Source organism: Amblyomma americanum, chromosome 1, assembly GCF_052857255.1.
Source record: "Amblyomma americanum isolate KBUSLIRL-KWMA chromosome 1, ASM5285725v1, whole genome shotgun sequence".
Taxonomy (NCBI): domain Eukaryota; kingdom Metazoa; phylum Arthropoda; class Arachnida; order Ixodida; family Ixodidae; genus Amblyomma; species Amblyomma americanum.
The window spans coordinates 375,796,988-375,809,079 of NC_135497.1; the positions used below are offsets into that span (position 1 = coordinate 375,796,988).

Consider the following 12,092-nt stretch of genomic DNA (forward strand, 5'->3'; position numbering starts at 1 on the left):
ACGCCGCGATTGGGGATGGAGGGTGTGGGAAGGTAGGACATGTGAGGAGGACGTGAAGAAAGTCTCCCGGTTTTCCGCAGAGCTTGCAGGAAGAGAAGAATTGATCGGGGTAGCGGGCATGAAGGAGAATAGGGTAGGGAGCAGTTCAGGTCTGGAGTCGGCGCCAGTGGGAGGCCTGGGTTAAGGTTAGGGAGAGAGCCGGTGGTCCGTAAACGCGCCGGGTATCTCGGTAGTAGGTGAGAATATCTTTGAACGCAAGGAGACGCTCCTGGAATGGTGGAGGAGGTCCAACTCCGGCGGCCCGGAAAGTGAGACCTCGGGCGAGGGAGTGAACCTCCTCGTTACTCAGGAGGCTTGCGTGTGCGGGGGTCTAGATAAGGGTTACGGGGTGGGTGGGGCGCAAGAAGCGTAGAAGCCCAGCCACGGTGCGGAACATTAGGCCTTTGGCTAAATTGGATAGGGCGGATTTTGAGTAGGAGAGAATTTCGGTAGCAAAGGTGGACATGAGAGCGAGTGCAATGGTCGCTTCCACTGCAATTTCTGATGAGTATGTGGTGACGAATCCTGATGCGATTAATCGGGCTGATTATTAGCGACGGCGAGAACCATGCGGGAGCGCGATGAGTACGCTGCCACGTCCACGTAAGCTACCTCGGAACTGTTGCCGTAGAGTCTGTGGAGGGCTTTGGCGCGGGCTTCCTTGCGTTCTCCGTTGTGCTTGGGGCGCATGTTCTTAGGGACTGGAATGATGATATGATGGGAGCGTTGGTCTGGAGGTAGGGGAACCCCATCGGTAGGATGGGTGATCGGGGCGATGCCTAGCTCATATAGTAGAGTGCGGTCTGCTGCGGTACTCGACAGGCGGGCCAGCTGTGCTGTTAGGGCGGCTTCTGCCAGCTCCTTAAACGTGTTGTGGGTACCGAGGGTGAGGAGCCGGATAGTAGACGTGCTGCGGTTGTAGGCGGAGGGCGACTTTCGTGCAGCTCCTGAACAGCGCGTTGATGCAGTCCCGCTTCTGCTGTAGGGGGAGGTAGGGGAATGAGTACGCCGTACGGCTCAGGCTGTAGGCTTGGGTGAGGCGGAGAGTGTTCCGCTCTCGAAGACCTGCGCGCCGGTTCGCCACGCGCCGAATGAGACGGGTGGCTTGCTGGGCTTGGGTCTGGAGAGTTTGAATGGCGTTGCCATGCGCGCCGTGGGATTGAAGGACGAGGCCCAGGATGCGAATCTTGGAGACCAGGGGAATGGGGTGGGTCTCTAGAGTGAGTGAAATGGGAGGTTTGGCAGGATCTTGCGGCCTGGGCCGGTAGAAGAGTTCTGATTTAGAAGGGAAACAGGCTAGGCCGCGCGCGTGAGCGTATGAGTCGGTGATGTTGAGGGCCGACTGTAGGTTGTGTTCTATGTCGGCATCACTGCCTTGATTAGCCCAGACAGTGATGTTATCAGCATAGATGCTGAACTGTATGTCGGGTATTTGGGCGAGTTGGTGGGGGAGTTAGAGAAGGGCTACGTTAAAGAAGATAGGAGACAGTACAGCACCCTGAGGAGTTCCCCGTACTCCCAATGAGACACCGGACAGCCGGTGGTCGCCCATGGTGAGTGTAGCTGTGTGTTCGCATAGGAAATCACGGACGTAATTGTACATCCGCGGGCTTACGTCTAGGGCGTGGAGGCCTTCTAGGATGGCTGCGTGGGTAACGTTGTCGAAAGCTTTTGTTAGGTCGACGCCGAAAATAGCCTTGGTGTCGCCCGCGGGGGAGTCATGGATGTGGTGCTTGAGTTGTATAAAGACGTCCTTGGTGGATAAGCCCGGGCGGAAACCAAAGATGCACGAAGGTATAAGGTTGTTCCCCAAATAGCGGCAGAGCCGGGTCTAGAGAACGTGCATCATGAGCTTGCCCACACACGGCATAAGAGAGATGGGACAGAGGTTAGCGGGGAGAAGTGGTTTGCCGGATTTGGGAATAAAGTCTACTTTGGCGTCTTTCCACTGAGGTGGGAGGGCGCCGCGCAGCCAGCATTCGTTGTAGTCGTCAGTTAGGGCTTTCACGGAGGGGGAATTCAGGTTGCGGTGTGCCTTGTGCACCCCGTCGGGGCCAGGAGCTGAGGACGCGTTGCGGCGCTGGAGTTCTGCCCTCACTTCCGCCTCGCTGATGGGTTGGTAGAGAAGGGCGTTGGGGGAGCCTGTGTAGTCAGGGTGGTCTGCGGAGGGTTATGTGGGGAAGTAGAGATCACGAAGTTCCTCGAGGAGTTCCTGCGGGGAGGCCTCGGATGTGTGTGAGCTTTATGAGGTTGTGTTTCTGGTGTGTCTTGGACTGAGTCGAATCAATGAATGGCGGAATAGGTTCCAGGTCTGAGGCAGGCTCATGTTGCCATCCAGCCTGTTACAGAGGGATTCCCAATTTTGTCGAGACAGAGTTGCAGCATGCGTCTCAATCTTTTTGAGCCGGGCCAGCCGGCGTCTGAGTGTTCTATTCCAGCGCTAACGCCGCCCCCTCCGTTCGAGACCCGCCTTGGCCTCAAAAAAGGTGCAGGAGATGGGAATCCATCGCGTCTGCAGGGCAGTCCTCTGGGAGTTGGCGAGTCACCGCGTGGACGTCACGCTCGACATGGTCGCACCAGGTAGCTATGTCTGAGATGGTGTGTAGAGTGCGGGCTGCTCGGGAGTTGCGGGACGAGTCCCACTTCGTGATGGTAGCATCACGAGAGGGTCGACGTGGTGGGTCTGCTTGTAGGAGAATCTCAATAATGTAGTAATGTAATCTCGACCACGCAGCGTTAGGGAGGCGGTGGGTGAAGGTGAGGTCAGGAGTAATGTTTGCGCAGACGCTGTTCCCGGTGCGAGTAGGAGTGGTGGGGTCTAGTGCCATTCCGCAAAGGTTGGCTCGCCCACCACGGTCCCCCATACCACCGCCACCTCCCAGGTCACCCACCACGCCAGGGCAACACCAACAAAGGATGCAGAATCAAGAGCACGGCACGGAAGGTCGGTGAGTAACCCTAAGGCAGCTGAATGCGCTCAGCTGACTAATCAGCGGCTTAGGCGGCAGCGGAGAGAAGCTGGAGATCTCGCTCTCTAACGTGACCGTAGGCGCCAATGGGACGCCGAGCTTAGGAAGAGAGAGGCTGAGGCGACGAAGACGCGCAAGCGTCAAGAGGAACACGTTGCGCCAGCCGTAAGTAAAATCATATATGATCAAAAGCAAACCCCTCGCAGGAAAAAGTACAGCGCAAAAAGACGGGACTAAAGGAGCGGACAGACACAGGCGCTGACTTACGACTGATGATTTTATTGCTGCCATAACACAATAAATATGAGAAGCTAAGTACAATCAACGTGCGGCATTGCATTGCTGATTGAGTACGTCCACAAAACAGAAGGAAAGGAGGAAAGAACTAAAACCAGCACTAGTGACTCAGTCGCTAAGATATTCAATTTCTTTTTGCGCGAGTGCAAGAGATAGCATGCTCACGCAGTTTTCTTGCTTTTCATGAATTACGAACGCTTCAACTATTTCCCGCGTGCTCTGGTCACTATGCCTGTACGAAACTGTTGTCGTGCTGAAAGCTGGGGTGCATGCATTAGCACTTAAGCCAATGTAAGGCAAGATTAGTTTTGGGGGCTGGTGCCAAGGAGCGTTCATGTTCTCTTAAGCGTTCATTTACGCATCTCCCGGTTTGTCCGATGTAGCATAATCCACTAGATAGCTCAGTTTTGTACACTACATTTTTTCGACACGGCGCATAACGGAATTTATGGTTCTTCTCACAATCGGCAGGTGGCGGTCTTTCACAGTTTACTTTCTGGCAAACACGCTGCAATTTGTTAGTAGCGGAAAAAACGACTGGGGTGCATGCTTTTGCAACCCGCCGCGGTGGCTCAGTGGTTAGAGCGCTCGACTACTGATCCGGAGTTCACGGGTTCGAACCCAACCGCGGCGGCTGCGTTTTTATGGAGGAAAAACGCTAAGGCGCCCCGTGTGCTGTGCGATGTCAGTGCACGTTAAAGATCCCCAGGTGGTCGAAATTATTCCGTAGCCCTCCACTACGGCACCTCCTTCTTCCTTTCTTCTTTCACTCCCTCCCTTATCCCTTCCTTAACGGCGCGGTTCAGGTGTCCAACGATATATGAGACAGATACTGCGCCATTTCCTTTCCCAAAAAACCAATTATTATTAATATTATTCATTAGAACTCAAGCCAATGTAAGGCAAGATTAGTTTTGGGGGCTGGTGCCAAGGAGCGTTCATGTTCTCTTAAGCGTTCATTCACGCATCTCCCGGTTTGTCCGATGTAGCATACTCCACAAGATAGCTCAGTTTTGTAGACTACATTTTTTCGGCACGGCACATAACGGAATTTATGGTTCTTCTCAAAATCGGCAGGTGGCGGTCTTTCACAGTTGACTTTCTTGCAAAGACGCTGCAATTTGTTCGGAGCGGAAAAAACGACTCGCACACCGGATTTCCCGGCTATCCTTTTCAAGTTGTGCAATACCTTGTGTAGATAAGGTATTAATGCAAAAACACTGCTGTGCACATCTTTACGGGAGGCACCCTTTCTTCTTTGTTGGAAGTCGGCAAACATCTTTTCCGCCACTGCGCTCATCATGAACCAGCCATTCCCAGCTTCATTATTTGGCTTTTGAATCTTGCGGACTATGTTACATGGGATAAAACGGGAGATGCGTGAATGGACGCTTAAGAGAACATGAACGCTCATTGGCACCACCTCCCAAAACTAATCTTGCCTAACAATAGCTTGAGTGGAAATGCAACCCAGGTTTCAGCACGACAACAATTTTGTACGGGCATAGAGACAAGCGCACGCGGGAAATAGTTGAAGCGTTCCTGAATCATGAAAAGCAAGAAAAGTGCGTGAGCAAGCCATCTCTTGCACTCAGTCGCTGCAGCGGTGGCTGAGTGGTTATGGCGCTCAGCGCCGGCCTAAAAGACGCAGGTTCTAGAGGCCCGTGTGCTGTGCAATGTCAGTGCACGTAAAAGAACCCCAGGTGGTCGAAGTTTCCGGAGCCCTTCACTACGCCGTCCCTCATAGCCTGAGTCGCTTTGGGACGTTCAACCCACATAAACCACTTAAGCCACATCTTGCACTCACTCAAAAAGAAATTAGCTGAGCTGCTGAGTGACTAGAGCTGGTTTTACCTTTTCCTCCTTTTCTTATGTCTTGTTGACGTACTCAATCAGCGATGCAATGCCACACGTTGATTGTGCTTAGCTTCTTATATTTATTGTGTATCACAGGAATAAAATCATAAGTCGCAACTGAGCGCCTGTCTGTCCACTCCTTTAGTCCCGTCTTTTTGCGCTGTACCTTTTCTTGTGAAATGTACCGACTATCCCAGACTAATACCGTTTTGCAAATCCATCATCACCGTCATAAAATTATTAATGCACAAAGCTGCGGCAAAGCTAGACGCTGCCTGTCGCTGCGTCTGCCAGAGGGCAAAGCATTCGTAGCAGACAGAAAAAAGTAACCGTACTAACTTCTCTGCATCAGTTTTTGAGATATTCCGTCAATTTTTACATGCGCTAGCACGAACAGCACGGGGAAATGCGGACGCCGTATCAGGATCCGAACCTGCGACTTTGTTGCCCGCCAGCCGCACGCCATACAACAGCGCGGCGGGTTCATGCGCCGACGAGGAGATCTATGTGGACGCTCACGTCTGCGAATGTATAGTCACTGGTTTTGCAGCTGCTGTTGAGAAGGACCGGAGAGAATCTAGAAGCACATAATTAAACCAGGCGTCTTTTGTTTCTCTGAAGCAAGAACAGCGGCCGCGCGCCCAGGACTGTCAGCGGCTTCGCGTCCTGAATCCAGAAGAAATGCAGCTGCAGCGAGGAGCATTTTGTTTTTTCATGCTTCCGCGAAAAAGATTGCAAAACGCGCTCGAAGCTGGGCTAAAAGTAGTAGTAGTGAGTGGTTTTTATTAAAATAATTATAAAAACGAAGGAAAAGATTTTTGCTAGCCCCGGCATCTGCCATCGATTGTGAAACACCTGAGCTGGGGCAGCGGAAATAAAGGATAGAAGGCAGAATGCAGAAATGAAATGAAAGAGGTGAGGGGACAGGAGGAGAGGATAGGGGGAGAGGTAATATACACAAACTATTTACACAATGAGAAATGTGTTCAGTTTGTGCGCGTGATTGAGTAAAAATTGAAAATTTGGGTTTTGGGTAGACCCGCCGCGATGGCTGAGTGGTTAGAGCGCTCGGCTACTGAGCCGGAGTTCGCGGGTTCGAACCCGACCGCGGCAGCTGCGTTTTCTTGGAGTCAAAACGCTAAGGTGCCCGTGCGCTGTGCGATGTCAGTGCCCGTTAAAGATGCTCAGGTGGTCGAAATGATTCCGGAGCCCTCCACTACGGCACCTCTTTCTTCCTTTCTTCGCACTCCCTCCTTTATCTTTTCCCTTAAGGCGCGGTTCAGGTATTCAACGATATATGAGACAGATACTGCGCCATTTCCTTTCCCCAAAAACCAGTTGTTAATTTTGGGTTGAAATTTCGGTTTGGGGGAAAGGAAATGGATGGCGCAGTGTCTGTCTCATATCTTGGCGGACACCTGAACTGCGCCGTAAGGGAAGGGATAAAGGAGCGGTACGTGAAAGAAGAAAGGAAGAGGTGTCGTCGTGGAGGTTTCTGGAATAATTTCGACCACCTGGAGATCTTTAACGTGCACTGACATCACCAAGCACACGGACGCCTTTGCGTTTCGCCTCCACCGAGTAAGTGAAAAACTTTCTTCTGCTGTCTTCAGATTGCTTCGTCCATCTTCTTGCACAACGGTTGGTTGCCCTTAGTCCAGGCCTCCACTGGATGCTGTTGCCAGTTCTGCTCGCCGAATCAGACCTTCTTGGTCGACCCGGCGATCGCTGGAGAGCACTCCCTTCCATTGCTCCGCACTCGGGTTTGGTATAACGGGAACCACGTCTATCTGCTGGCATGTCCACGTTATGTGATACAGCGTGGGTGTTTCGTGGCACCAGTGGCATTTGTCATTGTATTGTGTGGGATACGTTTAGGTCCGGGTACGAACACGTTTGTAGCTGCCTAACTGTGACAGAAATCTCTCTGTTAAGGAAGTTGTGCGGTGGTGGATACCGCTTTCTGCCGCCCTTGTAGAAATTTAGTATCGCCGAATAGTCTTGGGGTACAGGTTAGGTCCTCTCGAGGTCGCCTACGTTGGATGCTCGATAATAAGTGTACCTTCGAGCTATCCTGTCCGCATCATGGTTCCCTGCCACTCCCGTTTGTCCCGGCGTCCATACTATCGTATGCTTAATTGGTTCTTTGGTTGTCGTTGTGTTATGTGGTCTCCGGAGCGGAGTATGCGGAGCACTCCGTGCTCTATCCTGCCGCGTAGGTAGTTCCGGTTTGCCGTTTGTGAGTCTGTAAGGATCGTTAGGGACCGTTTAGACCGATAGCCCTACGCTGCCGCTAGAGCGACGGCCGCTTCTTCAGCCTCGACTATCGTACAGTCTTGTAGTGATCCGCTGGCGATCTCGCGTAGGTTCGAATCAATCACCGTTGCTACCGCGTTGCTATTGCTCTGCCCCGCTGCTCTGACGTAAGTGGCTGCGTCCACGTATACCGTCGTTTCTTGGGGTGCTAGTGTCTTTTGTAGGTATTCAGCCCTCGCCTCTCTGCGTGCTTTGTGTAGGACGGGATCCATGTTCCTGGGTATGGGTGCTACTTTTAGTGTGTTGCGATACTAGTCCGAAATTGTTTCGGTCCTCTGTATCTTTTGAAGTTGAACGGCGCAGTCAATTTTCTTCAGGAGCTCCCTGCCAGAAGGGGTCTGCTGTAGTCTGCGCAGTTGGGAGACTAGTTGCGCCTCTCTCAATTGCTCGAAGGTGTGGTGTAGTTCTAAGGCTAGGAGCTTTTAGGTTGAGGTGTTGTGGGGAAGGGGGAGTGCGGTTTTGTAGGCTTTGCGTTGAATCGCGTTCGCCTGTTGTACCTCACTCTTGATGAGATTGTAGTAGGGGAGGCTGTATGCCACTCGGCTGACCACCAGGCTTCTGACCCGCTTGAGTGTGTCCTCCTCTCGCATGCCGTGGCGTCTGTGTGAGATGCGCGTGATCATGCGGGCCACTTGTAGGGTGGATGCTTTGAGTAGGGCGAGGGTGTGGGTGCAGCATTGGTTTGACAGTATCCACATCCCTAAGATTCTGATCAGCGCATTTTCCGGTATCAGGTTTCCCTCGAGGTAGACGTTGAGCTTTAACTCGTCGCTGGTGGGGACTGTGCGGTTTTGCTTTCCTCGCCAAACTCTCAGGAGCGTGTTGTCTATTAGCGTGTTGTCTTTCGCTAGTTTTCGTGCACCGTGGAAACACTCGCAGAATTTTGCCTTCCTCTGTTTCAGGGGCCTGCATGCACTCACAATAAAGATACTGCTTCTTTCTCCTTGTTATTTGGTATAATTTCTACCCTCACGTGCTCTACGTCGGTGTCGGCTAGCCTGTCGTGGCTTATGGCGATGAGTGCCTTGCTGACTAGGGTTGCCGTTCTCCCTTTATCGTGAGTCTCGTAACACGTGTATCCCGCGAGTGTCGGTGTGGTTCCCGTCTCTTGAAGCGCTATAATGTCGGGCGGTGTTTGTTGTGTGTGAATGTATTGTTGGAGGAGGCCCTGCTTCTTACGGTAGCCACTGCAGTTCCATTTCCATATATCTTAGGTTTCCGGCTTGCTTAAAGCTGTACTGGCCATGTTTAAGCTTCGGTGTAGTGTGCGGATGTAATTGAACTTGCTGTATTTGTTGGAGCTGTTGCTGCATCATCTGCTGTATCATTTGCTGAATCTCTGCTTAAAACATGGCGAAATACTCGTTTCCAGCTTGCGACGGGGCTTGGGTCTGTACGGTTTGCGGCTGCGGAGGGCTGTTCGACCTAAGGCCTCGCAGTGCCTTCGTTAGCTCTGCTATTTGGCGTTCTAGCCCTTTCTGCCTAGCGTGTGAAAGCTCTAATTAGCGTCTCTGCGCTATTTTTTCCGCGTCATCCTGTCTAGGCTGTTCACGGCTGCTGTCTGTGTTGTTGTTTTGTTTTTTAGCTACCCCACCCGAGTGCGGAGCAATCCAGGGGTTTTCGGCTCGCCAGCTCACCTTGACGCCGCTGCTCTTTCGGGTAGGCTCCTTTTTCTGCTGCTGCTGGCTCCTTCCCTTGATAGTCGGGGGCGGCAGGGGCGGGAAGGACCATGACCGGCTCTGTGGACGGCTCCGCGACGCCCGGGATCTCGAACGGCTCCGCGAGGTCTCCTCCTCCGAGCTGAACCACCTCGGCTTCTTGCCGCGGTCGTCACGGCTGCGGCGTCTGCTATCGCGTCCGCCGCTGTTGGCCTTGCCTCTCAGCTCCCTGGCTTTCTTTAGTCGCTCTTGGCACTCCCTTGATCCGGTAACTTGGTTGCCTCCGCACATCAGGCATATCGGGGTACACTGGTGATCATTTGGCGGGTTCTGCATCCCGCACTGTTTGCAAGCCTTGGCTTCCGGTGTGGGGCACACGTCGGAGCGGTGACCTTGTTGGCAGCAAACGTAGCAGATTTGTCTTGTGGGCCGGTACGGGTAGCATAATTACTCGGTTCCGCAGTAGATGACGCGTTTCGGTGTGATGGGGCCGGTAAAGGTGATGACGGCCGTCTTGGTCTTGCCTAGTCTTCGGGCGCTGTGGATGGTGACACGCTGTGTGCGCGTCCACAAGACGGCTTTCAGTTCCTCCGGTGTCGCTCCGGGGTCCACTACGTGTACCACGCCACGCCGGGTGTCTTCCGGTGCGGCCACGTAGGCATTCACGTCGTATGAGCGTCCCTCGATCGTGATGCTAGTGATGCGCCTCGCGAGCTGGGCGGCCTCTTCATTCGGCGCGTTCACGATTATTGTGTTGGATCCTGTGCGCAGCCTGGCGATCATGTCTCTTCCCTCGAACTTGTTGCTACATGCCGCGGCTACGGCCCGGGCCACTTGAAATTGCTGGAGCGACTTCACTACGAGTCCCTTCGGTCGCAAAATAATCTTGAAATCGTCCCTGGGGAGCGGGGGCAGCCTCTGCCGAGACTGCCGCTGCGCTCCTTTCCCGCCTTTTTTCAGCGCGCCAGATGTCGGCGGAGGAGCCGGGGATTCCCCTGCCCCTGCACTGCTGCGCTGCCACCGCGTCCCCCCTCCACCAAGACGCTGCCGCAGCGGTCGGGTTCGAACCTCGGTACTATGGATCAGTAGCCCTAACCACTGAGCCACCGGGGTGGGTAAGAAAGAAGCTGCGGAGTCGCGTACCACGCTAGCGATGCAGTCGCGAAAAACTGCCCGAACGCCGTGCAGTCCGGAAACCGAAAGCAACGCGGGCGCTGCGCAAACAAAAAGAAAAAAATTTGGAGGACGCTTAAGCTCAGTCTTTAAGAGTGAGACGCGACAGCGTGTTGCAGCGCTGCCAAGGAGTCCACTGGACGCCAACGCCCGTTCGGCGCGACGCGTGGCCCGTAGGACAATTTAAGGAAATGACGTCTGTCTCACATATCTCGGTGGACACCCGAAGTGGGCCGTAAGGGAAGGAAAATCCTTTCCCTTACGGCGCGGTTCAGGCGTCCACCGAGATGCGCAATTTTTTGCTCACGGCCACAGACGCCGACGACACCGGCTTTTCTGCGACACGAGCTCCTTAACGCTGTCGCATCAAAAAGTACTGGCATCCGTGTATCTCAGTGAATGAGGCGTCATAAAAACAAAACGCTATCGAAGACAAACTGGGGAAAGAAAAGGCCGTCATAAACTGCATTCGCTTACAGCCCACGACCTTACAGCACAATGGCTATACTTTTTGCCGCGTTAGGCTTAGTTATACCATAATGATAATTGGTTTTTGGAGAGAGCAATTGGCACAGTATCTGTCTCATATACGGGGACGCCTAAACCGCGCCGTAAGGGAAGGGATAAAGGAGGGAGTGAAAGAAGAAAGGAATAAAGAGGTGCGACTCCGGAATAATTTCGACCACCTGGGGATCTTTAACGTGCACTGACATAGCACACAGGCGCCTTAGCGTTTCGCCTCCGTAAAAACGCAGCCGCCGCGGTCGGGCTCGAACCCGGGAACTCCGGATCAGTAGCCGAGCGCCCTAACTACTGAGCCATTGCGGTGGGTTACACCATAAGCCTCGAATGGACATTTCTTGTGACTTTGAAATGAAAGCTATGAATGCGAACAGATGGTGTCCAAAGGAGTCTGTGACCTTGAAATGGAAGCTAGAAGCGGGAGAATACGGTATCTGAAGGCGTGCTGTTCTCAAGCGTTCGCGACCTACCGCGTCCGGGAGCCGACAGCTCGCGCTTTCAGCTTCTACGGCGTTCACCGCAGTGACCCAGAAATTTTCCCCGAATACGGAACGCAGGATACATCTACAAATCGCTACACTCTACAAAGACGCTTGTATAAAAGGTGCGCCTGCTTTAGACCAAGACAAGGAAGAAAAATAATGCAAGAAGCAACGTCCTCCCACACGTACAAAGGGAAACAGAACGACGGCGAAGCATCGGAAAGCTCACCATTAAACTCGTTGTCCAAGCCTTGAGCGATGGCCTTGATGGCGTGTTCGCGGCTGTCCTTGTTATAGTACGCGGGGTGACGGCTGTCCCACAGCAGGCGGTGCGTTCCGTACAGGCTGATAAGTCGAGCCTCCTTCTCGTTCGTCCAACTCTTGTTGGTGCTGCGCTGACCGCCGCCACTTGTCGAGCTGCCCGCGGACTCCATGGCTCCTAAGCCGACGTCTTGCCGCAGTCGAGTCTCTCGAATGACGATTGTCGCCCCGCCGTCGCTGCTTCGAGAGCTAGAACGTAGCCGCTGCCTCGTGCAACGGGCGAGCACGTGACGCCTCGTGGCCTGCCCGGAATGGCGAAGACAAAGCGCTTATTTTTTATGCCCTAGCTCCACGCGCACGTGGCGCACGAGGACTCGAACGCGCGATCGGCAGAGCCATGGCACTGGGGAAGCACGGAGGAGGACGAGGAGGTCGTGGTAAGGGAAGTAATGAGCGGCAATTTAAAAAAAATGGTTATGAGGAAATGAAACCCGCAGCACTGCCTCTCTCTCAGTGGA

General features: G+C 53.4%; 1 protein-coding gene across 1 annotated transcript in view; it reads right to left on the reverse strand.

The window, feature by feature from the left end:
- The window catches only part of LOC144101297 (uncharacterized), a 28,444-nt gene extending 16,575 nt beyond the window's left edge, over positions 1-11,869 (reverse strand). Inside the window, exon 1 of the mRNA XM_077634404.1 lies at positions 11,543-11,869. Within this exon, the coding sequence (XP_077490530.1) occupies positions 11,543-11,747 (205 nt within the window). The 5' untranslated portion in view covers positions 11,748-11,869. The remainder of the gene's footprint in view (positions 1-11,542) is intronic.
- Positions 11,870-12,092: the final 223 nt, after the last annotated feature.